General features: G+C 56.8%; 2 protein-coding genes across 3 annotated transcripts; both read right to left on the bottom strand.

The window, feature by feature from the left end:
• Positions 1-1,350: 1,350 nt before the first annotated feature.
• Positions 1,351-7,898, bottom strand: CBX2 (chromobox 2). Its single transcript, XM_052687563.1, has 5 exons — positions 7,718-7,898; positions 7,592-7,635; positions 6,887-6,952; positions 5,239-5,308; positions 1,351-4,990 (listed from the first exon to the last, which is right to left on the bottom strand). The coding sequence occupies exons 1-5, from the start codon at positions 7,787-7,789 to the stop codon at positions 3,656-3,658; spliced, it is 1,587 nt and encodes a 528-aa protein (XP_052543523.1). The 5' UTR covers positions 7,790-7,898; the 3' UTR covers positions 1,351-3,655.
• Positions 7,899-9,092: 1,194 nt separating this feature from the next.
• On the bottom strand, positions 9,093-16,494 carry ENPP7 (ectonucleotide pyrophosphatase/phosphodiesterase 7). 2 transcript variants are annotated; one of them, XM_052687570.1, is made up of 6 exons: positions 16,221-16,494; positions 15,167-15,312; positions 13,783-14,403; positions 13,315-13,528; positions 12,863-12,963; positions 9,093-9,265 (listed from the first exon to the last, which is right to left on the bottom strand). In XM_052687570.1, the coding sequence occupies exons 1-5, from the start codon at positions 16,492-16,494 to the stop codon at positions 12,875-12,877; spliced, it is 1,344 nt and encodes a 447-aa protein (XP_052543530.1). In that variant the 3' UTR covers positions 9,093-9,265; positions 12,863-12,874. The 2 variants fall into 2 exon arrangements, with proteins under 2 accessions (XP_052543530.1, XP_052543529.1); XM_052687569.1 differs by lacking the exon at positions 9,093-9,265 and adding an exon at positions 11,778-12,225.
• Between the last annotated feature and the right edge of the window lie 7,241 nt (positions 16,495-23,735).

Raw genomic sequence — 23,735 nt, 5'->3', positions numbered from 1 at the left:
TTTCTGCTCCGCTGGGTGAAAGGCGCAGACCCCCTTATTATCAGAGCTGTCAGCATCTTTGCGCGGAAAATGAGTGTCAAGTAGGAGCGGGAGAAAGGTTCGCACAATGGCGCCTTTCTCCCCCGGCCCAGCGGGGGGGACCCTTTCACACGGGCGCGGCGGGGCCCCGGGCCGGGGCGGTGCGAAGGGGGTGGGGACGATCCGCAGGGGGCGGGGGCGCGGCCGGAGGAGCCCCGGGGCACGGCCCGACGAACCCGGACGCCGCCCCGTAACCCGGCGCTGCCTCTCCGCCCCGACGGCGGCCCCTCGACGGCGAAGGCTGGGCGTGGGCAATGCCCGTCTCGGGGCTGCCTCGCCCCCCGCCCCGCCGCGGCGGCTGAGATGGAAGGATGGGGCCGGTGCTCGTCTGCGGCCGCGCAGCGCCCTCCGCAGGCAGCCCGTGCTCGGATCCAGCACGTGTGGGGCGCGGGTCGTGCTGAGCCGAAGCACCTGAGAGCCCCAGGTCTGGCACAGCTCCATCTCCATTCCATCCCTATCTTTATCCCCATCCTTATTCCTATTCCCATCCCCATCCTTATTCCTATTCCCATCCCCATTCCCATCCTCATCTCCATCCCTGTCGCTATTCCTATTCCTATCCCCACCCTCATCTCCATCCCCATCCTCAGCCGCCTCGCAGCAGAGCCCGCAGCTCCGCGCTCATTCCCCTGGTGGGCAGGAGCTCCTCGCGGGGAGGCGGTTTCACCTCCCCGTTCCCTTCAGCCCTGTGCCCCCCTCGCTCAGCGTGGAGTGCAGAAGCTCCGATCCCTCCCGCAGCCTTCGGCCGCCCCGCTCCGCCCTCCTCCTCCCTCCCCCCCCCCCCCCCCCCCATTTCCGTACCCCCAGGGCAGGGCGGTGCTCGTAGAGCGGAGACCACAGCAGGCTGAAAAGTGACAATAAATAAAATAATAATAAAACACTGACCTGCCAAAAAAAAAAGAGCAGTGGAAAAGTTATACTCATTAAAACAAAAACAACCAAAAGCAAAACTAAAAAGAACCCCCCACCCCACGTGCCATCTCCTGGTGTTTTCCTGGCAATAAATTACAAGGAGCCTAAAGATCCCGGGTCTGAAGCAGCACTGGTACCAAAGCACCAGGACAGGACACACATAGGAAACTGAGTGCCGTGGCACAGGGAGACCCGACTGCCTGGGGGGGAGGGGGGTTGTGACAGCCCCTGGGAGCCCCCACAGCGCCCAGCAAAGCCTCTGAGCATTCCCTGGGCGATTCCATCTCCAACTTTTGTTCTCAGTATAGAAAAGCAGACAAGCAGTTGTAGCTGAAAGCAGTCAGAAGCGTCATACAGGAATGATTTGGCTCTCTCTTTAATTAAAACATACAAATCGTGAGTTACAACAACAGTTTGTTTTCACCCATCCCTCAGCTTCTCTCAGTAAAACCCTTCTCTCCACCTCCGGAGCCCTTCGTGCTCAGATCAGAGTTCAGAGCAGATGGAATCCTCCAAAAGCATCCCCAACCCTCCGCCAACTCCATTTATTTTTTGGTACAAAATATATATATAAAAATATACTAAGCTTCTAAGGACGGCGGCTGCGTCGGCCTCTCCTTCCAGTCCAATGGAAAACAACAAGCATCCTTAACCAGATTATGCCCGGAGAAAATATCCATTCAATATACAAATACTGCAGGACTTTCCACGTCGGAAAGCCCTTAAGAAATGCCAAGTGACAAACCTTTAATTGCTTGTTTGACGTACAACTGAACACTCAAACCCATAGCAGCAAACTCCAAATAAAAAATAGGAAGGTAGACCTTGAATACTAATGGCACTGAGTGGTGAACGTGGCTCCGTCCACCAAAGCTGCGCTTGGTCCCACGAGACCCCCCATGGGAAGCAGCCTCCAGCACGGACCTTCTGCTCAGACACACGTGAGGTCAGGAGAGAAATGGCAACAGGGGGTGGGATGGGATGAAGACAAAACTCTAGATGATAATTTTCACCGTCCTTACACCTTTGGAATTGAACCGGCTGGTGAGCAGAAAGGCACAAGAGCAAAAGCAGGGATGGCAGAGACCTGCTGCCACCGAGGGGACACGGGGACGGTGGGGACGGCAGCCCCATGCCCCAGGTAGGAGCATCCCCATGGGCTTCCCCCTGTGAGCAGCCATGACACGGCGTCACGGCTCGACCGGGTGTCCCCCACTGGTGTCACAGCTGTCCCCAGGACCCTGGCACCACCCAGCTTTGCATAGGCACAAACCTGTTGCAGGAGTGGTGTCACAGACACAGAAGTAAGGACGGTTGCAAAAAGGCACATGGTCGTTCAGTTTGGATTTGCAAAGGCCAACTAGCAAACATTTGGTGAGTGGGGCAGGGAGCCCCAGGTGTTACAGGGATACAGGTGCTGGCATCTCCTTGCAGTGCCATCTGCAGCAATGCCAGATGCCAGCTCTGCGAGCACAGCGGAGCCTCAGAAGCATTTCCCATGGGCGTACCCACAGACCTGGCAGGCTGCAGGCTTTGTGCCATCTCCAGAGCAGGAGTTTGGCATTAATAGAACGAAAATGACCCCAAACGCTATTAAACTCTGCCTGAACTACTGCTGTTAATTTTGGCTCGTAACAATAATCTATAGCAGGGAAAAAGACCTCACTCACTAGGAAAGCCATTATTGGTTGTGATTACAAGCCCAAGGGGCTGGCACAGGATTGGAGGTGGCCGTGGGATGCCACCAGCTCCCCTGCTGCCCTTCCTGTGCCAGGCAGTGTGGGCACCTCACAGCCTGGGAAACACAGGGCTGATGGGCACTGCCCAGCTCGGTCCCTGCGAGCTGCTGAGCACGTGGTGCCAGGACAAGGAGTGGTTTGGGGGGCTGTGCAGTGCACCAGCCAGACCTGATGTCTGTTCATCTGCATTTCGTTTGTGCCCCTCCCTCTAAAGAAAAGATTTTCCCTTAAGAAGAAATGTAAACAGTTTTTCCTTCTCCGCTAGAAACCACAACAGAGATGTCGCGGCCTTCACTGTCACTGGAACTGACCTGGCCCAGGGGGGTGGCTGGGCTTCCCGTACCCTGAAAAACCCCCATCCTGCAGCCCCTGCAGCCCTGAGGTGCTGGGAGCTCTCTCGTTTGGATCATGGCTGCTCTGGTAGCTTGGGGCACACAGAAAAAGGAGAGCTGCCCTCTTCTCTCCCAAGCGTAAGCCTGGCACCTCCCCTCTGCCCCTCTCCCTGCTGCCAGAGCCCCGTGCCGCACACTGGCATCTCAAGCCATAAAGCAAGTGAACTTCATGTAGCGAAGCCTGGCTCAGAACTTGCCAGCTGTCACCTCCCAGTGCCTTTGCTCCTGGCCAGTGGCACTGGCTCGGATGGACGGAGGAGGCAGGGAGGGCCCACTTCATCTGCTGGCATTTCTGTGCAGGCTTCACCACCTTTCCCGACCCTCTGCATCAGCTCCCAGTGGGTCCTGGGGGTGTGAGGGGCTGCAGGTCCAAGCTGGCACTGCCTGCAGTGGAGGGGCACGGGGCTGATGGCAGGAGGTCATCGCGTGAGTCCCTGCCGTGGGGCAGTACCTAAAGAAATGAAAACCTGGTGGGAGAGCTGGGCAAGGGTGAGGGAAGCTGAAGGACGTCTCCCTGCTCTCCGGCTCCCCGGCTCAGTATTGCCGGACATTGAAGAACCCAACGCTGGTGGGGGATTCCTTGACCGTCACTGTGATCAGGTTTGCGGTGACATCCGTGACGAAGACGTGCTCGATCAGGCTGCGGGTGGGCTTCCAGTCCTGGCTGGTCTGGATGGAGACAGACATGTTCTGACCCACGCTGGGAAAGGAAGCCGAATCCCGATCCGAGTCCGAGCTGCTCTCGTCGCCTGTACTCATTTCGGACAGGGCGGCTGCTTTGCGGCTCTCGGGGGCCGCGTGCCCCTCCTGCCCGCCGGCCGTGCCACCCTTGGCCACGTCCCTGTCACCAGCACCTGCCCTGCGTGCCTGCTTCTCACTCTTGCTGCCGTCTCCCACATTGGCAGCGTTCAAGCCGGCATTGGTTCCGCCACCCTTGGACCCAGCAGGACCCAAACCCGCGGCTGCGGTGGCGCCTTTGGGCAGAGCGCTGCAGGCATGGCGAGGCGCGCTGCTCCCACTTGCTGCACTCTGCCCGTTTTTGACGCTCTGCAGGTTTAAAGCTTGGAGGTTCAGCTCCTGGCTGGATGCTTGCTGCCCCCCAGGCGCAGAGGAGCTTGTGGGCGTCTTGCTGCCATTGTGCAGCATTTGGGCTCCGGTGGTGAACCCCGATTTCTGATCCCCTCCGGTGCCGCTGCCAGGAACCTTGGTGGTCTTGGCTCCCTGCATGGACAGCCCCACCTCCCCAGCTCCTTTCTGGTTCCTCATTTTTAAGTCCAGCCCTAAGCCGCTCTTGCTGGATGCCTGTGACTTCAGCGCCAGCCTTCCTAGCGGCGAGGTCTCGGCCGAGCTCTGGTTTTGAGACATCCTGTTCATGTAATGCACGATGGAGCTCTGCCAGCTGATGGCCCGGCTGGGGCTGCTGGAGCCGCTTTTCATCGCACTGGGGATGTTTTCTGCCGAGGATCCCCCGGAGCTGAGCCCGGCCAATGCACCCGGTGGCTCCTTCAGCCCAGCCAGCCCCGTGCCCTGTGTGCCGTGCTGCGGCTGCAGCTTGCCCAGCAGCTTGCTGCTGCCCCCCACCTCTTTCCGGGATGTCTTCAGCACCTTTGTCAGGTTCACGGTCCTTCGAGCTGCTTTCTGCTCTGGGGGGAGAGGTTTCCGCCCACGTTTCTTTCTGGAACTGTCCTTCATTTCTGGCTTTGCCACCAGGATTTGAGCTTTTTTCTGCGGCACCGGGTGGGTCTCTCTGCTGCGGGGACCTCTCTTTGCTTCCAGGTCACTTTCATCCTCTTCATCAGAGGAGGAGGAGGAGGAAGACGTTGAGGAAGAGGAGCTGCTCGACTTACTTTTCGAAGGCATCTCTGGTTCCTAAGAAGCAAATGGAGAGGGGCATGGAAAAAGTCACCACAAATGATGGAATCACCGCTGTGGGCACTGCAAACCACTCGGCAGCGTCCAGCCAGGCACTGCAGACAAGCAGGTTCTTTCCCTGTGCCATGAAACCAGGCTGACCTGCGGTGCTGGTGGGACACAGGGGCCAGGGAACACTCCCATCTCCTACACCCCATCGGATCAGGGATGAAGAGGAGTCCCCCTGCAGACACCCCAGCACTCACCACGTGTTTCCTGGGTCTGCCCCGTGGCCGCTTGCCTCTCTTGCGGTTCTGCACTTCTTTCTCATGTTCCCTGAAAGAAGGCACTGCTTAAAGACAGAGCTTGCACAACAAAACAACACACCACAAGCCCAGCCTGCTTCTGCCCTTTTTTTTTCTCAATAAAAAGCAGCTTTTCAATGAAACACAAGCCCATCGGTGTGCACTGAGCTCCTCTATGTAATGCAATGTGAGGAAAAGAGAATTAGAAATGAAGAGAAGGGCTCTACAAATGGTGATCTCCCAGCAAGGGTGGCTGTCAGGACAACAGGATGCTCTGCTGCTCAGCAGAGCCCTGTGACACGGGCAGAGAGATGAAAAGTCCCTGCATAAAACATGGAGCTGAGCTGCATGGACTGCTGCAATGCATTTCCCAAAGTGCTCACAGAGCCATGTGCATGCATGCATCACCTTCCCAAGGGCTGCCATGGCACTTTGGTTCTGGAGGCACCTCCTAAAACCAGCACTGCTTTTTGTGGTGCTTTCCAAGAACTTTGTGCCCAACATGGCTCTGCGCCGGGACCTGAGAACGTTCTGCACCCAGAGCTGTTCATCTTCATCCCTATTCCCTACAACAACACAGCCCCAGCAAGAAGTTTCCAGCGCTCAGTGACACACCGCAGCGTGCCCCATCCTGAGCAGCAGCTTTTCCCACTCTTGCTTTTCCTGCTACAATGGGAACAGGCAAACGGAAGCATCCGAGCTGTCTGCAGAGCCCTTCCTTGTTGGTGCGCTCAGAGCCGCGCTTCCCCTCTGCAGCAAGCAGCAGCCTGGCCCCCCTGCAGAGTGAAAGCAAACGCCTTCCCCTGTGCTCGTTTCACCTCTCCACCCTCAGCCCTGCAGGCTGGGCACAAAGAGCACTGCTGATGTTCCTGTGCTGTGTGGTGTTCCTCCATTTAAAAAGGGCAGCGCCGAGCTGCAGCGCGTGCTGCTAATTGAACAGCGCGCTGCCTGGGATTTAACCGGCAGCTTCCTTCCGTGAAGGGGGAAAAAAAAAAAAGGATCCAGAAATGAGCTGTAATTAAATCCTATCATAAACTTTAATGATTTTTTATTAATACGGAGCCAAAATATTTGGCAGCGCTGCGTTCCTTGCAGCCAGCTGGCTATTCTCTAGCCCCAAGCCTGACGCCCGCTGTATAATAGCTGCAGAACAATTGCAGCTCGGCTCAGCGGAGCAGCCCCGGCTCTGGCAGAGGACACCATTTTCTCCCACCCATCAATTCCTCACTCCTCACAGAGCTGTGCCCTCCATAAACACACACCGGTGCCTTTCTCACCGCTCTGCAACCCGGGCACAAGGCCACCCCCCGGCACAGCCCCGCTGTGGGATGGGAGCACGAGCTCTGCCGGGCGCTGCCGTGCGCCCATTGTGCAGCAGGAGCACAAACATATTGTGCACAGGGCCATAAATCCTCCGTGTTTACCCAGCCCTGGGAGAGGCGTCCTAGGTGGACCTGAACGGTAATTTCAGGAGATGAACAAAAGGGCCGGGCCACAAAAAGGCACGGGAAGCTTCAGGCTGTTGTTTCCACAACTTCCACTGCACGCGTGGCCAATTAGAAGTTAATTGACTTTATCGTTTGTTAAGAAATATTTATAGTTTGCTCACTTCTTTTGGAAAGCGAGGAGGAGCCTTGGATCAAGGATGTTCTCCTCGGGTTCCCAGCTGTTGTGCCTGGAACAGAAGATGCGCACTGGGAGAGAGTGGGAGACCGATGCTCCCCCCCCCCCCCCCCGCACCCCCAGTACCGGCCGGGCCCGGGGAGTTCATCTGAGGACAACCGGGTCGTGGGGCAGCCCTGCGATGGGGACCCGACGCCCACGGCGGCAGAGCTGGGGTGGGGACGGCCGGGGAGGAGACGGCCGGGGACGGAGGGGGAAGGGATGGCAGGGGACGGGGATGGCCGCGGATGGACGAAGGTGGCCGGGAGGCGGGGAGCCGAGGACGGAATGGGGATGGCTGGGGAAGGGACGGCCGGGCCGGGAGCATCGCGGCAGCGGCGGCGCGGAGCCCCCAACCCGCGGCAGAGGCCCGGGCCGGGCAGGCCGGGGGCGGCCACGCCGCCGCACCGCGAGGCGATCCCCGCGCAGCGCGGGCAGCCCCGGTCGCCCGGCGGGAGGGGACGCGCGATCGGTGCTTGTGCTCGGGGGGGCGGGAGGGGAAGGGGGTGGCGGCCCGGCGGGAGGGGGGAGCAGCCCCACGCGGCGACGGGGAGGGCCGGGCAGCGTTATTTGTAAACAAAAGGAGCGGCGCGGCCCGAACAAAAGCGGCCGGGCGGCGGCACCCCGCGCCCCGCGCGCTCGCCCCGCTCACTTGGAGGACCAGCCCCGCCACTTGACCAGGTACTCCAGCTTGCCCTGCGGAGAGAGGCGGAGAGACGCGCGTTAGCGGCGGGAGCGGCGGCGGCGACGGCGGCGCCGGGAAGCGGGGGGGGCCCACCTTGCGGAGCCGCTTGCTGAGGATGCACTCGGCGGCGAAGACCTGCTCTCCCACGCTGCTCAGCTCCTCCATGGCGCCGGCCGGCCCCGCTCCGGCCCCGCACACACACACGCACACACACACACACGCACGCACACACACACACACACACACACACACACAAGGGGAGCCCCCGGGCGCGCCCCCGACGGCGGCCGCGCGCGCCCCCGCCCCCCCCATCCCCGCGCGCCCCCCGGCACAATGCAGCGCGCGCGCCCCCATGGGGGGGGGGAGGAAGGCAAAGGGAGATGAGGGGGGGCTCCCCAAATTCCCCGCCGGCCAATGGAGAGCGGGGGGCGGGGCGAGCCGGCGGGGGGTGGGGGGAGGCATTGTCTGCGCGACCCCTCCCCTTCCTGCAGCGCGGGGACAATGGGGCGGTTCCGGCTCGGCCCGGCACCGGGAGCGGGCGCTGGGCTTTGTTCCGATGGGCGCGGGGCCGGGGGGGCGGCGCGGGGCTGGGGGGAGATGCCGCGGCGTCCCCGCACACGCCTGGGGTTGGCGAGAGCCGGACCGACCCCGCGGTCCCGTATCGCCTTTCGGAGCATCCGGAGAGGGGGGGGAACCCACCGGGCCGGAGGCGTTCCGCACACGCCCGGCCCCGCGGTGAACCGGAGTTGTGTTGTTGCCACCGGTTCTGGCTCTGAACGGTTCATCGCGGGGGGAGCGAACCGCGTTTCACCGGGGGGTGGCAGCCCGGCAGCGCCCGGCGCGGCTTCGTTCCCCGCGACTGAGCGACGCGGGGCAGCGCGGGGGGCGTGGAGCAGCGGCACACGGTGCGTTGCGGGCATGGGAGGAGATGAGTCAGCACCGCGCGGATTTCGCAGCCGCGGGCCCGGAGCCTGCGGGTAATAACCGTGCGGGAGAGCCACGGGGCGAGGAACCTCCGCAGCCCGACCGCCTCGGGTTGAGCGGGCCATGGCGTGTCCCGCCCGCCCGCAACCCGGGCCGCCCGTGTCGGGTAAGCGATACCGGCGTCAGAATCCCTTCTGCGCGCTCCTCCGGGCCCGGCGTGCCGCTGCATGGAGGGAGGGGACGGAGCTGCCGGGAGGTCGGGGCGCTGCGTCCCCACCAGGTGCTCAGCCGACGTCGGGTGGTGTCACAGCTGATTGTTTTCTTTTGGCTGTTGATGTTCGCTGACAAGAAGAATGGTTAGAAGCGTTTATTTATTTATTTTTTTTGTCAGCCGAAAGTGATGTAGAAATATAAGAGCCAGCACCGCACCTTTTAATTTTTTTAAGTTAATTTGGTTTTCGTCGGCTCTGGTCTTTGTGTGCAAAGGAAAAAACGACCATGTGAGAGTTTCCATCCTGCACACTTTGGCGTTGATGCTGCTTTGTGTTGGCACTGGGCAGGGATGTGCAGGGCCTGAACTGCCTGTCAAGGAGCACCGAGGGAACGATAAGCCTGAGGAAATAAGAACGCCGAGGAAATCAGCCCGTGTTCCTGCAGCGCTGGGTGGGCTCCCTCCTGAGGGTTGGCTCATCTCAGTGTCGGTGCTGTTGAGCTCCTCTGCAGGATGCAAAAACGCGATAATGGGTTTCTTCCTTCGCAGAGCGCCGAGGGAGAGGCTGGGTTGGGTGTTGGTGCTTTGTCTGCCTGAGCTTGGGAGAAGCTGAGGCAGGGAGGTGGCAGCAGAGCTCTGGGTCTGCATGGGGGCTGAGCGTGTGCCGTGTTTGCAGTGCTGTGTTGGATGAGCTGTTGTTCCTGTGTGACCCTCCTGACCAACGCCATCCCTTTGTTTCCACAACCCACATTCCTGGAATGCTGTGCATCCCAGCACACCGTGTGTGTCCCACACCGACTGAACTGAGCTCCCTTTGCCATCAGTGGGGAAAACTTCTGTGTTGCTCCACTGTCGCTTTGCTGAGCTAGAGACCTTTGGGTCCCATCCTCACAGCTGGGAGCTGCGTGCTCTGCATTGCAGTGCCCCCCCCTGGCACTGCGGGTCACCCCATAGTGATCCCAACCCTGTGTGGGGATTTGCTCCGTCGGCATTCCCTGTCTCGATGGTGGCTGGTGTGGGGTGCCAGCATCCTCAGCTCAGTCCCAGGTTTCCTGTTATTGGATGGCTTTAAGCTCCAAAGATGGAGCTGTGTGGTCAAATGACAAATCTGACCACGTGTGCCTGATGGCATCAGGACAGTGAGCACCTTAAAAAAGAGATGCAGAGCCATGACCTGACCTGGTGGAATATAATTTTATAGCTCTTCCCAAATATGGGCCATGCGTGGGGGGGCCGTGGTGGTGAACAGGGCTGCGCTGTGCTCAGGTGAGGGAGGAGCATCTGCACCCACAGAGCAGAACCTTGGGGTGAGGTTGGTGGGGTGGATTACAGGATGCTGCAGTGGGCTTCAGAAGAGTGTGGATGTTTCTGGACAGCAAGTTGTTTTCACAGAGGTGAAGCAGCGTGGCGTTTTGCTTTCTTGCTCGCCAGCCCATAGGAACACACTGCAGCATTCGGAAGCTGAAGGTGCAGTTACATTCCCATTGGTAAAATATCAAATAATCCAGCTTGGCTTTCTTTTTTCCTTCCATCAACATTGTGAGGTCGTTCCCACAGCCCACAGCTCTGTCACCTGCATGGAGGTGGGCAGCCACGACGTCATGCATGACATGGGGGTGTGCCAAGGGCACAAAACTCCCCTGGCTTCAAAGAGTCAGACTGGGGAGGGGGAGAGGTGTGTGCCACTGTGGCCGTATTTGCTGTGGGCAAATGCTGGTTTTCCTAAAGCATCGGGGAATTGAGGCATGGAGGTCTGCATAGCATCAGGCTGAGCACAGATGGGGATGGAACCGTGCAGCTGTGTGACATGGAACAGCAGAGAGCTTCTGCTGCTGGGTCCTGTGGTGGGGTGTGGGGGCAATAGGGGTGTGGGCCGTCCCCCAGAGCAGTAGTTTTCCTGCAAACCGTGTGTGCCAAAAGAACATAAATGTATGTATGTCGATGTTTGTTGTTATGTTACCATCTTGGAGCAGTTTGGACCCCTGGGTAGCAAGCATCTTTCTAGTATGGGAAAAAGAAAGGGGAGCAAATGGTGTGGAAATGCATAGCAAATTGGGATGCAATGCACAACAGGCCTCTCCCTGCTGCGTGACCCTCAGCCCTGGGGAGGGGGGGGGGGTGGTGGGGAATGAATTACGTGGGGATGGAAGGGGGAGGCACAGCGCAGGGCTGAGCGGCTGCAGGCGGGGGTTTGGCTGTTGGCCGGGGTTGAAATGTCGCGCGGTGAATGCGTGCGAGGTGTGAGATGCGAAGGGAAGGGCTGGGAAGGACGCAAGGACAACGTCTGCCGACGGCTTCGGGTTATGGAGTTTGCGTAAAGAGAAGCCGGGCTGGGAATCGTTCCGAGTTCGGGCAGCACCTGGGCGCAGCTCCCCCCACACCTCCATCATCTCCGGGCCTCTCACAGCTCCTCCGGCACTGCGGGAGCGGAGCGGGGCTGTGCGGGGCTGTGCGGGGCCGCTACCGGCAGCTGAGCACGGCGCGGGGGCCACCGCCCGCCGGCACTCAGAACTGCACCGGGACGCGCACCGGGCGCAGCGCATCGCTCCGCGTCCTTCGGCCTCCCGCTCTCCTCCTTCATCGCGGCCCGGGGGATGGGGAAGGAGCGAGCCTTGCTCCTGCTGGCTCCGAGCTCGGGGCTGGGTGTCTTCTGATGCAAATACGCAAATTCGACGCTTCCTTCGTTTTTCACCCCTGCTCGAAGTCGAAACAGAGACTCGGGGCTGCGGCGGCGCTGCGCTCACTGGGGCGGCACCGCGCTCAGCCTCCATTCTGGAGGGCTTTCTGCTGGACATCGCCCTGTGCAGAGTTCACAGCTGAGGCAAACCCCAGCCTTAGGTAAGGGGTCACACCACGAAGGCTCCCACTGTGCTCTGCTCTGCACTGTGGCCACATGGGGACCCTGGCACCGCTGTGCCTCTTTTGGCCGTCAGCTCCACGGGGTCACTGGGACCAGCAGTGTCACCTCAGCCCTGGCTGCCTCTTCCCAGGGTGGAAAGCCCCAAGGTCACAGCAGGATTACTTTCAAAGTTACTGTATTGATATTATTTTAAATAATGTTTGCAGTGCCGGCCCATGTGGCTCCCCTTGCAGAGCCTCCCCATTGTTTGCCTAATGGACTGTTTGCTCTGCATGCTGCCGGTCTGACCCTCACCCCCAATATGGTTTCAAGCCAAACATTTTCTTCCTGTTTTTTTTTTTCTTCTGAGTGAAGCGTGCGTCTCTTGTTTCATCTTATTGGGTGAAACCAACGCAGGGAAGGCAGCTTGAGCAAATCTCTATGGCAACAGATGTTTATCGAGCCCCTGAGATGAGGCACAGAGTTGGGGAGAGGCACTTCAGCATCTGGGACGGGGTCGGGGCAGCTGCCATGCTGATGCCCCAGGCAGAAGGGCAGAGCCAAGGACCCTGAGATTGCAGAGCTGTGCTGTTCCCTGAGCCCCTGGGAGAGATCCTGGGCTGCTTCCTGCAGAGGATAAAAGTTTGGCCTTGTATAATGGCCCCATGCACCCACGGCACATCAGCCCTGTGCAGAGCAGCACCAGGCAGGGCTGACCCAAGTGGGCACAGAGTCTGCGTGGTCTTGGACTTGTGAACCACAGACCCTGGGTGTTTGCTGTGATCTGGTGTGTCCTGACTCTGTCTCTCCAAAAAACATCAAGGATTAAAGCTTGGTGTATTTTTCTCCCAGAGCTTCCAAGAGCAGCATCTACAGCCCAGGGTGAGAGCTGTTGGTAGGCAAAATTTTGTGGGTATGGCTCTGCAGGACGGCAGCCAGAGCCTCTCCCGTGTGCTGTGGGTTTTGGGCTTGGGGTACCTGGGTTCTGTTTGCCCATTTTTTCACTATAAGCCATAAAGCCAGAAAGTTTGGTTAGACAAATATCTGCAGCTCACAGAGGCTGCATGGCAGGGGGACAAGTAAACAGGAGGATTGGTGGTGGTACTGCTGCTCTGTGCAGCAAGTTGAGGACCTGTGCACTTCAGAAACCTGTGCTCAGCAGAATGCAGCTGGTGGGCAGTGCCCAAAGGAAGGAAGAGCAAACAGAGCACGTGCCTAAAGAAGGCAGCACCTGCACAGAGCTTTCTGGCCGTACAGTAATTACCTCTGGTAGGGGTTAGTATGCTCCTCCCCAGCAGCTCAAGATGAGAGCGATTCCCAGCATCACTGGCAGCTTTGTTACAGCAAGGAGAGGAGCGCTGGAACCTGCAATGCCGAAAGTGCAGCATTACCCTGGTGGCTGAGCTCTATCACGGACTGGTGCAGAGAGCAGCCACCAGGCGGGAGGTGGCCGCGTAACCTCCTGTTCCTGACCTCTGCCGCCAGCATAAAGCCTTGCTTTTGGTGTCTGGGCCACTTGTAGGCATTTAGAAGGAAATGTAGAAGGGCAGACTTGCTGCGGGGAAGCGGGGCTGTGCGGGGAAGCGAAGCGCGGGGCGCTCCTGCCGGGGTGCCGCGGGAGGCGCCGCTAGGTGGCGCTGTCCGTGCGGCAATGCGGGGCTCGGGGCGGCCGCGCCGTCGGGGCTCGATGGGACGCGGGGGACGCGGGGGACTCACGCAGCATCGACCTCGTGGCGTCCAGAGAACCGTCGTGAGGTTCCGGCGCGATGCCCAACAGCTCGCAGAGCAGAGCGTAGACGTTGACGCTTTCGAACGGCTCCGCTATGAGCCCCTGCTTGAAGGCCGGCCCCACGGCGCGGAAGATGGTTTTCATGTTCATGGCTTCGTTGTCAAAGCCGTGCTCTCCCGTGTTGAACTGCACCTTGTATCTCTGGAAGGCAGACAGATGTGAGTGTCCCAGCTCTTCAGCCCCCTGGAGCGTGGCCTCATGGAGGCAGCGTGCCCTGCCTGCTCCCTCCCTCCAGGTCCCCATGTTCTGCAGTCTCAGGGTATAACCACCCATCTGTGGGGAGATGGGGCAAAACGAAGGCGTAAAGCCAGGTAGGTTCTGATGGGCTGTGAAGAGGAGAGGAAGAAAGAGACAGATCCAAGAAAGGCTGTAAAGTGTGTGCACGTGCATCTTACCCCATGGATCACATATCCTGGATCACTGTACATCAAGAGCGGGGTGATGCGGGGATGGTTGGCGTAGTGGAATCTCTTTGGAAACTCTTCTTTTTTGTACACGTGTAACTTCGGGTGGGCATTTTTCAGGACTGAATACACGTGCTCTAATTTCCCTTCTTTTGGTATCAGCAGCCCGTTGGGTCCGTAATCTAAGAGTTCAAACTGGATGTCACTGAATGTGAAGTTCTCGACATTCCGGAGGTGGATCTCGTCGCTCTTTATGACCGTCTCCATGCCATGGTCAGATGTGATGATGAGGTTGAGGTTTGATTCCAAGCCGCTTTCCCTGATCCTCTGCCTTAAGTAGCCGATGGTTTGGTCCACCTGGCTGACCATGTTCCTCCTCTGCGTGGATTCGGGGCCGTATTTGTGTCCTGTTGAGTCTGGCTCACCAAAGTAGAGAGTGATGAAGTCCAGGTTGTTCACTGTGAACCATTCCATGGCAGTGTCAATGTTCTGTCTCCAAACGGTTTCGTTGCTGTAGTTGAACAGGGGAGGCTCCACCAGCTTCAGGCTCACTTCTTCTCCTTGATATTTTGCTTTTGTCCCGGGGAAATGGATGGAGCCTGTCTTTAAACCCTGTTAGTGAAGATGTTATGTGAACTCAGCTGAACTCACTCTGCCTCACTCAGTACAACTCAGTCAGTACAACTGCTGCCCATGGATGTGGTTGATTCATTCAGCCCCTTGATGTCTACCTCTGCCTCTAACAAAGTTTTCTTGCTCACCACCCGTTAAGAGTGATTGACTGTAAGCCCTGCCCTTCCCTCTCTGCTGGTTCTCTCATGACGTTAGCAACGCTGGCGATAACTTCAGACACACTGACCTGTTTGTACCATGCTAGCATTAAGGTGTGCTTTACTGCAGTCACGCAAGCACTCACCCTGAAGTCAACGGGTCCAATTTGGCAGGTAAACATAGCAGAGGTTTGTGTCTGGCGCAAGGTCTCATGTCCTGCCTTATAGCCAGATCCAAAGCCTTTCTGCAGCCCTCGGTGAGGGGGGAGCAGCCCCCTGCACAGCCCCCCTGGGTGAGGCTGAGGAGATGAGGCCAGTGCACTGCAGAGCGTGGGGGCTCAGTCTGCTGGCTGGGCTCTTCTTAATGAGCGAGTAGATAACTTCTTTTATTAACATCTTAATAAAGCCGAAACGCACCTTTAATTTTTCTCTATTTTTAATAGGACGATCACAGTTCTACCTGCCGCTGCCTGGGGATTTAATTTTCTTTTGGCTGCTGTAATTAGCTCTGTCGCTTGCAGCAAGGAAGTCAGCTGCTGGCCACTAGAGATCGTGGCTCGCCCGTCGCCTGGAGCGCACAGCCGCAGAGCAGCAGCCCCACTTGCCTGCCTCTGTGCCGTGATCCAGATGGGCAGGCTGCCGTTGTCCCACCAGCTGTCGATGCCCTGCGTGGTGTAGTAGGGCAGCTTCACCCCAGTGCTGGTGTTGAACCACATGTTGTGGACGACGCCATGATTCTCCAGGTATTTCCCTGTCAGAAGAGATGGATGGGGTGAGGGCAAGTGGGGCTCAGCGTGCAGTGGGGCTCCCCAGCCATTGGGAGCATCCCAGGACCCTCTGTGGGGCTCTCATCCCTCCTGCAGTGCTTCCTGCTCTTTCCACCCCATTTAGGGTTCACCCTTCTGCCGTGTTGAACCCATCTCTTTGCTCTTTCGCTTTCTGTTGTTGTTCACAACGGACGAGGTCAGCAGAAAGCACAAATCCCGGCTGCAGGTGGAAGGCCGGCCCTTTGTGCTGTTCCATTTCACGCTACTTCTGTTATCCTGCTTCTCAAGGCTGCGCAGTTCCTTCTGCGTGACGTCCCAGCCCTCCTTTGTATCGACATCCCTCCCTTGCCTTTCCTCATCAGCAGCTTTCATTAGCATGCACCACTCTTTTATGCCAAGGTTATTAATGAAAATCTTAAATAAGATTGGCTCTGGCATTGATTCTGCAGGAATTCCCCTGCTGCCCTCCCTGCTGCTCGGCGCTCCTTTCAGCACTACCTGCTGTTGCCTTCCCACAGCCGGTTACTTACCCACATTAGAGATTTCATACTAATCTTCATCTTCTCCATCTTAACTAATGATTTCCCACGAGGCACCGTATCAAATACATTGCTGAAGTCCGGGAAGATGAGATGTTCTGCATCTCCCTTGTCTAAAAAATCATTTCCCTTATCAAAGCAGGCTGTCGGCTGAGTCTGATGCCATTTACCTCCGATGAGCACAGGTTCAGTTCTACCTCAACGCACCTCAGCTCTTTTTTCCACAGCACGTATGTGCTAAAGCTCAGGGCGCCTTCAAGGCCGGTCCGTGGGCCGCCTGCTTGGCTCAGTAACTTGTCCTACACCCAACCCCTCGTTTGCCCTTTCCCATTCTGCGGGTCGGTGGCACTCACCGGTCAGCAGAGTGAAGTGGCACGGGCTGGTGAGGGTGATGAAGGCGGGGGTCATGTACCGTGCCTTCACCCCCTCTGCAGCCATCGCATCCAGGTTGGGGGTGTCCACGTCCTGGTCGTAGTCCCACCGAAAACCATCGAAGGACACCAGGAGGACTTTGTCACGGCCGGATGCGTGTGGCACAGGGCTGCCTTTTGCTACAGGGAAGGCAGCAAACAGCAGCACCAGGGAAGCAAACATCATCTTGCCCTTGAGGAGAGGTAGTGCAGACATCCGGAGCTCGCGTTAATATATGCAGGAGGGGACTAAGTTCAGCTCTTATCTAATCTTGCAATAGCTGATCGGGTGCAGGGCTTCAGCCAGGACTTCGTATCAGAAGGAGCCTCTTTGTTTTTGTCTGGCTGGAGTGGATTAGCTGGGACTTCTTCCCCCCTCCTACACCACATCTGTGCCTCCATCCGCGGTGCCTCGTGGCTGTGATGTGAGGTTCTTCCTGTTGCTGAAGCATGAATGAGTTTTCTGCCACAAGCAGAACGAGGTGATGGGATGTGCTGGAACAGCCCAAAGGAGGATGCTGTCACCACGTTTGGCGGCCCACGTCCCCTCCCCATGGGGACCCCTCCGTGCTGCAGCGCCGGCCCCGGTCCCATCGCCTGCTGCGAAGCTCTGCTGTGCTGACATCCCATTTTATCACCGTCTGTAATTTTTATGGCTTCTCTGGGGTTTTATCATTGCTGACGACTCCTTTCTCAGCAAAACCAAGTTTAAGGCTTTTCTAGGCTTATGTAACAGAGGTTGACATGGGTCCCCGGGGCTTGAACTTTCAACCTTTGTGTCTTTGCTCATCTCTCTCTCTCTGCTCAGGTTCTGGATGTAGTCCTTGGCTGCTTTGCTACCCAACTGCTGTGCCATTCCCCTGCCTCACTGAGCTCAACCATCTCTCCTTCGGTTCCCAGATCTGCCTGGGCTCATCCCCCAGCATGTCCTCTCCCAGGGTGAGGTGGGCAGATGAGTTGTGCTGCCCGTGGCTCTCCCTTCCTGGCCTTGGTACCCCTGAGCATCCCCCCAGTATTGTCCTCTCCATGAGGATATAGAGGCCTGCCAGGCACTGAGGGGTCAAAGGGTTCCTTGATAAATATGTTATCTCCTGCCCAGCTCAGGAATAGCCCTAAATATTCCACATGCTGATGTGAGGTGAGTCGATAAGTCCCTGTGCTATTACTGATGAACAGCACGTGGGAAGGTCCTGATAAGTTATCGTGTCCATCTGCTCTACTGGGAAAGAGAAGATGGTACTGAGGAGGAGCAGTGCTCTAATCTCTAAGGAGCACTTAGTAACAGGAGTGTATAGAGGTGCATTTTGATATTCAGTATCTGTGGAGCATGAGGTGCAGATAAAGAACGTTACCTTTGGCCGCTCTACCTGGAGACTCTGCTGATCTGCACCTGGAGCTGATGCAGTTGATCTGGCACCAGCAGAACCTCACTCTCACCCTATGAGCAGCTGTGGCCGAGGGGCTGCCATGGCTCAGAGACCCCTCACTGATGCTGCTGATGCTGCTGGGGCCATGGGAGCAGCGCTGGGAGTGCGGCTGATGCTTTCACTGTGGGTGGGTGCCTGGGAGCTCCAAGCAGGAGCGCTGCCCATAGCTGTTCCCCAAGGGGGAGCCGAGGGCCCACTGTGACACCTGCAGAGGTCTGTGTGAGTCACATGGATTTCTTTCTTTCTTTTTATTTTTTTATTTTTTAAATAGAAAATAAAATTGCAACTTTTTGGGGAGAGCAGGATGAAGGCTGGCCAAGAAAAAGATATTTCCTTCCTTTCCATCAACCCATCCAGTTTACCATGTCCAGCCTTTAGCCAACCTGCCAAGCACCCAGGATTGCTGTCACTGTACTTTCCTGTAGGAGACAGCAGCCATTCACCCACCCAGGCACCTCTCTGGAAGCTTCACACACACCTGGGTGTGTGTGAACTACTCGAGTTTCTGACAGGGATTTCATGCTTTGACCCCTGGGGCGGCCACTTGGCTCTGCAGGCACCATTACTGGCACAGCTGGAGTTGCTCACTGCTAATGGGGTGAAGGAGTGGGCACAGGTGAACCTCACTGATTGCTGGGGGAGGGATGGGACGCTTTATAAATGCCCTCTCACATCCCAGCTGCCTATTTGGTGCTGCCTTTCCTAAGCCCAGGAAGAGGAACCTGGCAGAAAGGGGAGTGAGGTGCAGACCTGGGTGTGTGTGAAGCTTCCAGAGAGGTGAGGAGTGGGGCCTGGGTGGGTGAACGGCTGCTGTATCCTACAGGAAAGTACAGTGACAGCAATTCTGGGTGCTTGGCAGGTTGGCTAAAGGCTGGACATGGTAAACTGGATGGGTTGACGGAAAGGAAGGAAATATCTTTTTTTTTTTTGCTTTGCTGCCTAGTCCCAAAGAGCTCCGTTTTGTACAGAGGTTACTCTGACCCAATGGTCAAAGCATTATGTGTGTAGCCCTCTGAGAAGAGGGAGAAGGAAGGAAAATGGAGGGGAGGTTGCTAGAAGAGTAGGAAGGTAACTGAACAAAGCAGCTTGAGGTGTCCTGGTTTGCCCCTGTGCGTGCTTATACAGAACCTGCTCTTTCCTCTGATGTGGGGGGGTGTCTGCAGTGCTCCTCTGGGCTTCTGACACAGAGCTGTGAGTGTACCAACAGCTCATTAGTGCTATTAAAGTACCCAGTGCTGGGACCTCATGGCTAAGACTGTAGTGCTGCCCCTGGGAGCAGAGCTGGGATGAGCTGTGCAGCTCAATGGCCTGGACTGCAGACAAAGGGAGATGTGTGGGGCTGCTGGGGGGCTGGAGGCTGTGCTGGGACAGCTGGGAGGCAAAAGGAGCTGAGCAGAATCAGTTCCCTGCAGAGCACAGCAGGTGTGGCTCTTTGGAGGGGGCTGTGCCCAGTGGAGGAGGAACCTTCTGTGTGCCCACCTGCATGCTGTATGGACCACTGTGGGTGGGTGGGTGATGGGGAGGGTCTGCACTGTCCCCATCTCTCCAACAGGAAGCTCCTCCTGCAGGTGTTTGCCTGGTTGGCCACTGCTGGCTGGGCTGGGCTGGGCTGGGAGTTTTGCCATCTGTCTCTCTCAGGAGATGCTGTGCTTGCTGCTGAAAGCATTTGATCTGAAGGAATGTATGAGTAATGCAGGGAGGGGGCAGAGCTCTGCCAGAGGGAACTGCTGAAGTGCCCAAGGTCAGGGCTCAAAAAAACTGTGCCCCTCTGCCCAGGCTTGGGTCACCACACAGCTATTCCTGCAGGGCAATGATAGGGATGTGCTTTGTGCTGCCTGCAGTGATGAAGGGCTGGAGCACATCCTGTGGCAGGAGCCCGGAGCAGCCCCCTGGGAGAGGGGCTTTTATTTCAGCCCCCTTGGGTGCAAGGAGCTCTACCCAGGAGGGACCCTAGGGGACAGCTGCTTGTCTCATTGTCTTCACACGCAGACTCAGCCTTTAGCACAACCCCAGGCTCTAAAGCTCCTGAGACATCGCTGGTTATGTGTCTAGTCCCTGCAGGCTCACAGAGATCAGTGCTGCTTTTCTTCTCTGCTAGCTTGGTTCATCGAGGTCAGGCTCTGGCTGTGGGGTTTCAGCAAAGTGAGAAGCGGTGCAATGGGTCAGGATTGCAGCAGACAGCCCCAGAGGATGCGTGAAGGGAGTGCAGAGCAGTGAGAGGTCAGTTTGGTGCAGCAGTCGGGTGCTGATGGAGTCCTGGGCAGCAGTGTGATGGGGTCTCAGTGCCAGGCTTGGGGCCAGGGGTGCTACCTGTGTGGCTGTTGGCCCTGAATTTACTCAGAGGGTGAAAATCAAACCTGCCTCCTGAGGAAGCGTGTGTGTGTGTGTGTGTGTGTGTGTGTGTGTGTGTGTGTGTGTGTGTGGTTCTCAACAAGCCCTGGCCTGGGCTCTGCTGAGGGTCTGAGCCCTGAGGAATGAGGTGGGAGTCCCATCTCTCCTGGCTGCATCCTGGCTCTGCTCTTTGTTGGGGACCCTTCCTCTGCTGCTCAGTTAAACGTGGTATTGACCACTTCATCAGAGCCTGGGGCTCTTTCTCAGCTTTCTTAGCTAATGGCTGTGTCTGCCTCCCATTGATCCTCAGCTGCAGAGCTCATTGATCAAGTACATTTCTTATTATGCTTAATGGTATTTTACTCCCTTCTGTGCTTACCTCATGCCTGATGCTCACCCAGTGCTTCTGCCTGCAAGTGGCAGAATTCCCCAGGTCAGAGCATCATCCTTGCCTGTGCCAGCACTTCTTTCTTCCCCTTGGCAGCCCTGCTGCCTCCCTCTGCCTGGTTGGCCTTCCTTCTGCTTTTCCCATCTTCCTTTTCCTCCTGGACCATCTGCTTGTCTTCCAGTTCCTTGCCCCCTGTGTCCCTCCTCCTCTTGGTCAGTGGGATGCAGATCTCTCTCACCATCCCTCCCTATGATGTGGCACCAAACACAGCAGGAGAAGGGTCAGCCTGTCAGCAGGTATCATCCACTTGAGGACGAAAGCCACTCCTCTGTAAGGTCAGCTCTAACTTTCCTGATACAGAAGGGCGTTATCAATCCAGAACTGGGGGTGGTCCTTCCCTGCTGTGCTGCCTTCTCCTGCAGTTTGCCTGGCTGGGGTGAGGTGCAGCAGCCTGGGCACCACGTTTCCTTTTGTCCTCCCCTCACACGAACACCTTTGCACTCCACGCACACAATGTATGTTGCCTCGCTCTGTGCCTCACCTCCTTTCAACTCCCTTGCATGCATCATTCAAAAGCCATAACATTATTGGGCATAAAATATTTACTTAACTGAGCTTTTTGCAAATATTCCCCTCCATTATTTTTCCTCCTTTTGGGAACAGACACTGCTTCTCCCGTGCTCTCAAATGGCTTCTCTTAAATAATACAACACGAACATATGAACACCCACTGGCCTTTTTCTTCCTCTAGAAATACCCGTAAATATAACGATGTCACCAACGCATTACAGCCACACCATGCCCGCGGCTCAGGAGCACCCAGCAGCACAGGACCTGCCTGCGTTATCACCTCGCTGTCGTAAGAGGGGCAGGCAGGGATGAAGTTACCCAGGGAGGGAGCGTAAACGCACGAGAAGGTCTGACACGATGCAAGGCATTCATATTAATTAAGAACTGCTCCTTTCAGAGGCGGTGTCTGAAGTCCGGCCGCTCTTCACCACAGGCCTCAGGTCGCCTCCCGCCACGTGGCGGCTGCCGGCGGGGCTGCGGGCGCTGTCCGCGGTGCTGACTCCGGCCGTGGCCCACCGCGCCCTCGCAGCCGCCCTCCGCGCTCCAGACGGAGCTCTTCCCCCTTCGAAATTCCTCCTCGGTGCTCCCGACCCTTCTGCGAAGTCCGAATGTGCTTTAATGGCGTGCTCCGTTGCTCCCGATTGATTTGCACGTTGCTGTCAATACGTGCCTGGGGGTTGTAATCCTCTCTTAATTCCCCCCCCTCCATCTGGAAGGGGGTAGGGGTTTACTGCAGTGGAGGTGGTGTAGCCTCCCTCTGGCTCAAGGCAGCCGTTTCAGTTGGAACCTGGGCTTTTTTGGTCTCTGCAGCTCTGGCCAAATGGCCACAGATGCCTGGGCTTTTCCAGCTCTTTGGTAAGGTGTCAAGTCATCTCAGAAGAAGGAAGAATCACAGAATGGCCCAGGTTAGAAAGGACCTCGAGGATCATGAATCTCCAACTCCCCTGCCACAGACAGGGCTGCCAACCTCCCCGTTTAATACTAGACCAGGGCCTCATCCAATCTGGCCCTGAACACCTCCAGGGATGGGGCATCCACAGCTTCTCTGGGCAGCTGTTTCCAGCACCTCACCTCTATCATAGTAAAGAACTGTGAAAGGCTCAGGAAGGCCACGTGAAGAGACCGCTTCTGCAGTTAAAAACCCAGCTGAACAAGAAAACCACCACATGTTCCCTTATTCGCTTGTTGCTATCGTTGTCCTCATTATCTGAGCCTCTGGGGTCGTGCTGCCTGCAGAGAAACATGGAGCGAAATAAAAGGCTTTGGGAGGAGGATGTGGGGATGTACATGGCTGCCCAGGGAGGTGGTTGAGTCACCATCCCTGGAGGTGTTCAAGAAATGTGTGGATGTGGTACTAAAGGACGTGGTTCGGTGGGCAGTGTTGGTAGTAGGTGGATGGTTGGGCTGGGTGTGCTCAGAAGTCTTAATGACTCTATGAGGTTGGTCCCCATGTAGGAGAGCTGGTCTGTGGGTTTTGTGTCTTATCTGCCTCTATCAATCTCATCGGAGAGTTTTGCATAATAGCTGGATAGTTTGAAGCTGATTGGGCAGGGCTGCGAGCAGCTGGATGGTAAAATAGCAGATGAATGTTGCTGGAGCTGAGTAATACAAATGAGAACACATTCTCAACTATGAAAGAAAAAAAAACCCAATGAAAAACCAACAACAAAGCAGACCTTCAATATTTCCTGCTTGGGAAAAGGGATCTTGCAGTGTCTGTGGGTAGCTCTATGAAAATGTCTTCTCAGTGCGTGGTGTCAGTCAAATAAAGCGAATTGATTGTTAGCAGTTGTTAGGAGAGAGACTGAAAACAAAACAGCAGCAATGTTATGCCAAGGTATAATGTGCTGTGTTGCAGTGCAAATGTTCTGTGTGGCTGTGGTTTCCCAATCACAGAAAGGAGGTGGTTGAACTAGAAAAGGTAAAGGGTGACAAGGCTGACCAAAGGCACAGGGCAGCTCCTGTTAGAGAAGAACCTATTAGTTAGGGCTCTCTTGGTTGGAGAGACAATTGGGGTGACGGACTATGGAGTTTTATAAACTCAGGAGTGGCATAAAAGTGAGTAACAGGAAAGGAATATTCACTATTTCTCATAAATATGTGGTATCAAATGCGAAAGGCAGCAGAGTTAAAATGCAGAAGGGAGGAATATATATATATATATATTTTTTTTTCTTCATGCAATGCTTGGTTGTGTTGTGCAGCTCAGCACTACAGAGTGTTCAAGAGACCGGCCTCCCCTGGCTCGGAAAGCCATTAGACCCATTCAGGAAGGCGGATGCATTAGCAGCTCTTACACACGGTGATGCAGATGCAATGCCTTGCTCTCTGTGGCTGGGTGCAGTGGCTGCCCTCAGGTCAAAGGGTGTGCAAGGAGGGCAAGGCACAGCCCCACAGGGCTGCTGGGGAGCTGTGGGGCATGCAGCTGCCCCAACAGAGGCCATGGGCAGCTCAGAGCGTGCAGATGCTGCTGCTTTATTGCTCCCTCCTCTGCAGTACTGCTGCAACCATCGCTGTCCCTGACTGCAGCTCAGCTGCCCGCGGCATCAGCTCTCCGTGGCTTGGGACGTGCCTTTGTGTCACCGAGGAGCGTTTAAGTCTTTTCCTGTTACAGCAAGGTGAACAGACCTTTCCCTGTAATGCTGGCAAATCCCTGCTCCTGAGGAGCGGTTAATTGATTTCCCTTTTCATCGTGCCTCCTCTCCCCGTGGCGGTGCTGACACCCGCGCTGCTCGGAGATCT

Source organism: Tympanuchus pallidicinctus, unplaced genomic scaffold (assembly GCF_026119805.1).
Source record: "Tympanuchus pallidicinctus isolate F22 unplaced genomic scaffold, pur_lepc_1.0 scaffold23, whole genome shotgun sequence".
In the NCBI taxonomy this organism is placed as follows: domain Eukaryota; kingdom Metazoa; phylum Chordata; class Aves; order Galliformes; family Phasianidae; genus Tympanuchus; species Tympanuchus pallidicinctus.
The sequence above is the reverse complement of the archived record's forward strand: the minus strand, read 5'-3'. Positions and strand labels throughout refer to the sequence as shown.

Bases quoted from the DNA above. Each gene is read 5' to 3' on its own strand.
- CBX2 (XM_052687563.1), bottom strand. From the start codon at position 7,789: ATGGAGGAGCTGAGCAGCGTGGGAGAGCAGGTCTTCGCCGCCGAGTGC. The intron at 6,953-7,591 runs GTGAGCGGGGCG...CTTCTGTTCCAG, and splicing joins TGGCGGGGCTGGTCCTCCAA to GCACAACAGCTGGGAACCCG. The intron at 4,991-5,238 runs GTGAGTGCTGGG...TTTGCTTCTTAG, and splicing joins GCAGACCCAGGAAACACGTG to GAACCAGAGATGCCTTCGAA.
- ENPP7 (XM_052687570.1), bottom strand. From the start codon at position 16,494: ATGTCTGCACTACCTCTCCTCAAGGGCAAGATGATGTTTGCTTCCCTG. The intron at 13,529-13,782 runs GTAAGATGCACG...TCTGCCTTCCAG, and splicing joins CAGGATATGTGATCCATGGG to AGATACAAGGTGCAGTTCAA. The intron at 12,964-13,314 runs GTGAGTCCCCCG...TCGGCATTGCAG, and splicing joins CGCCACGAGGTCGATGCTGC to GTTCCAGCGCTCCTCTCCTT.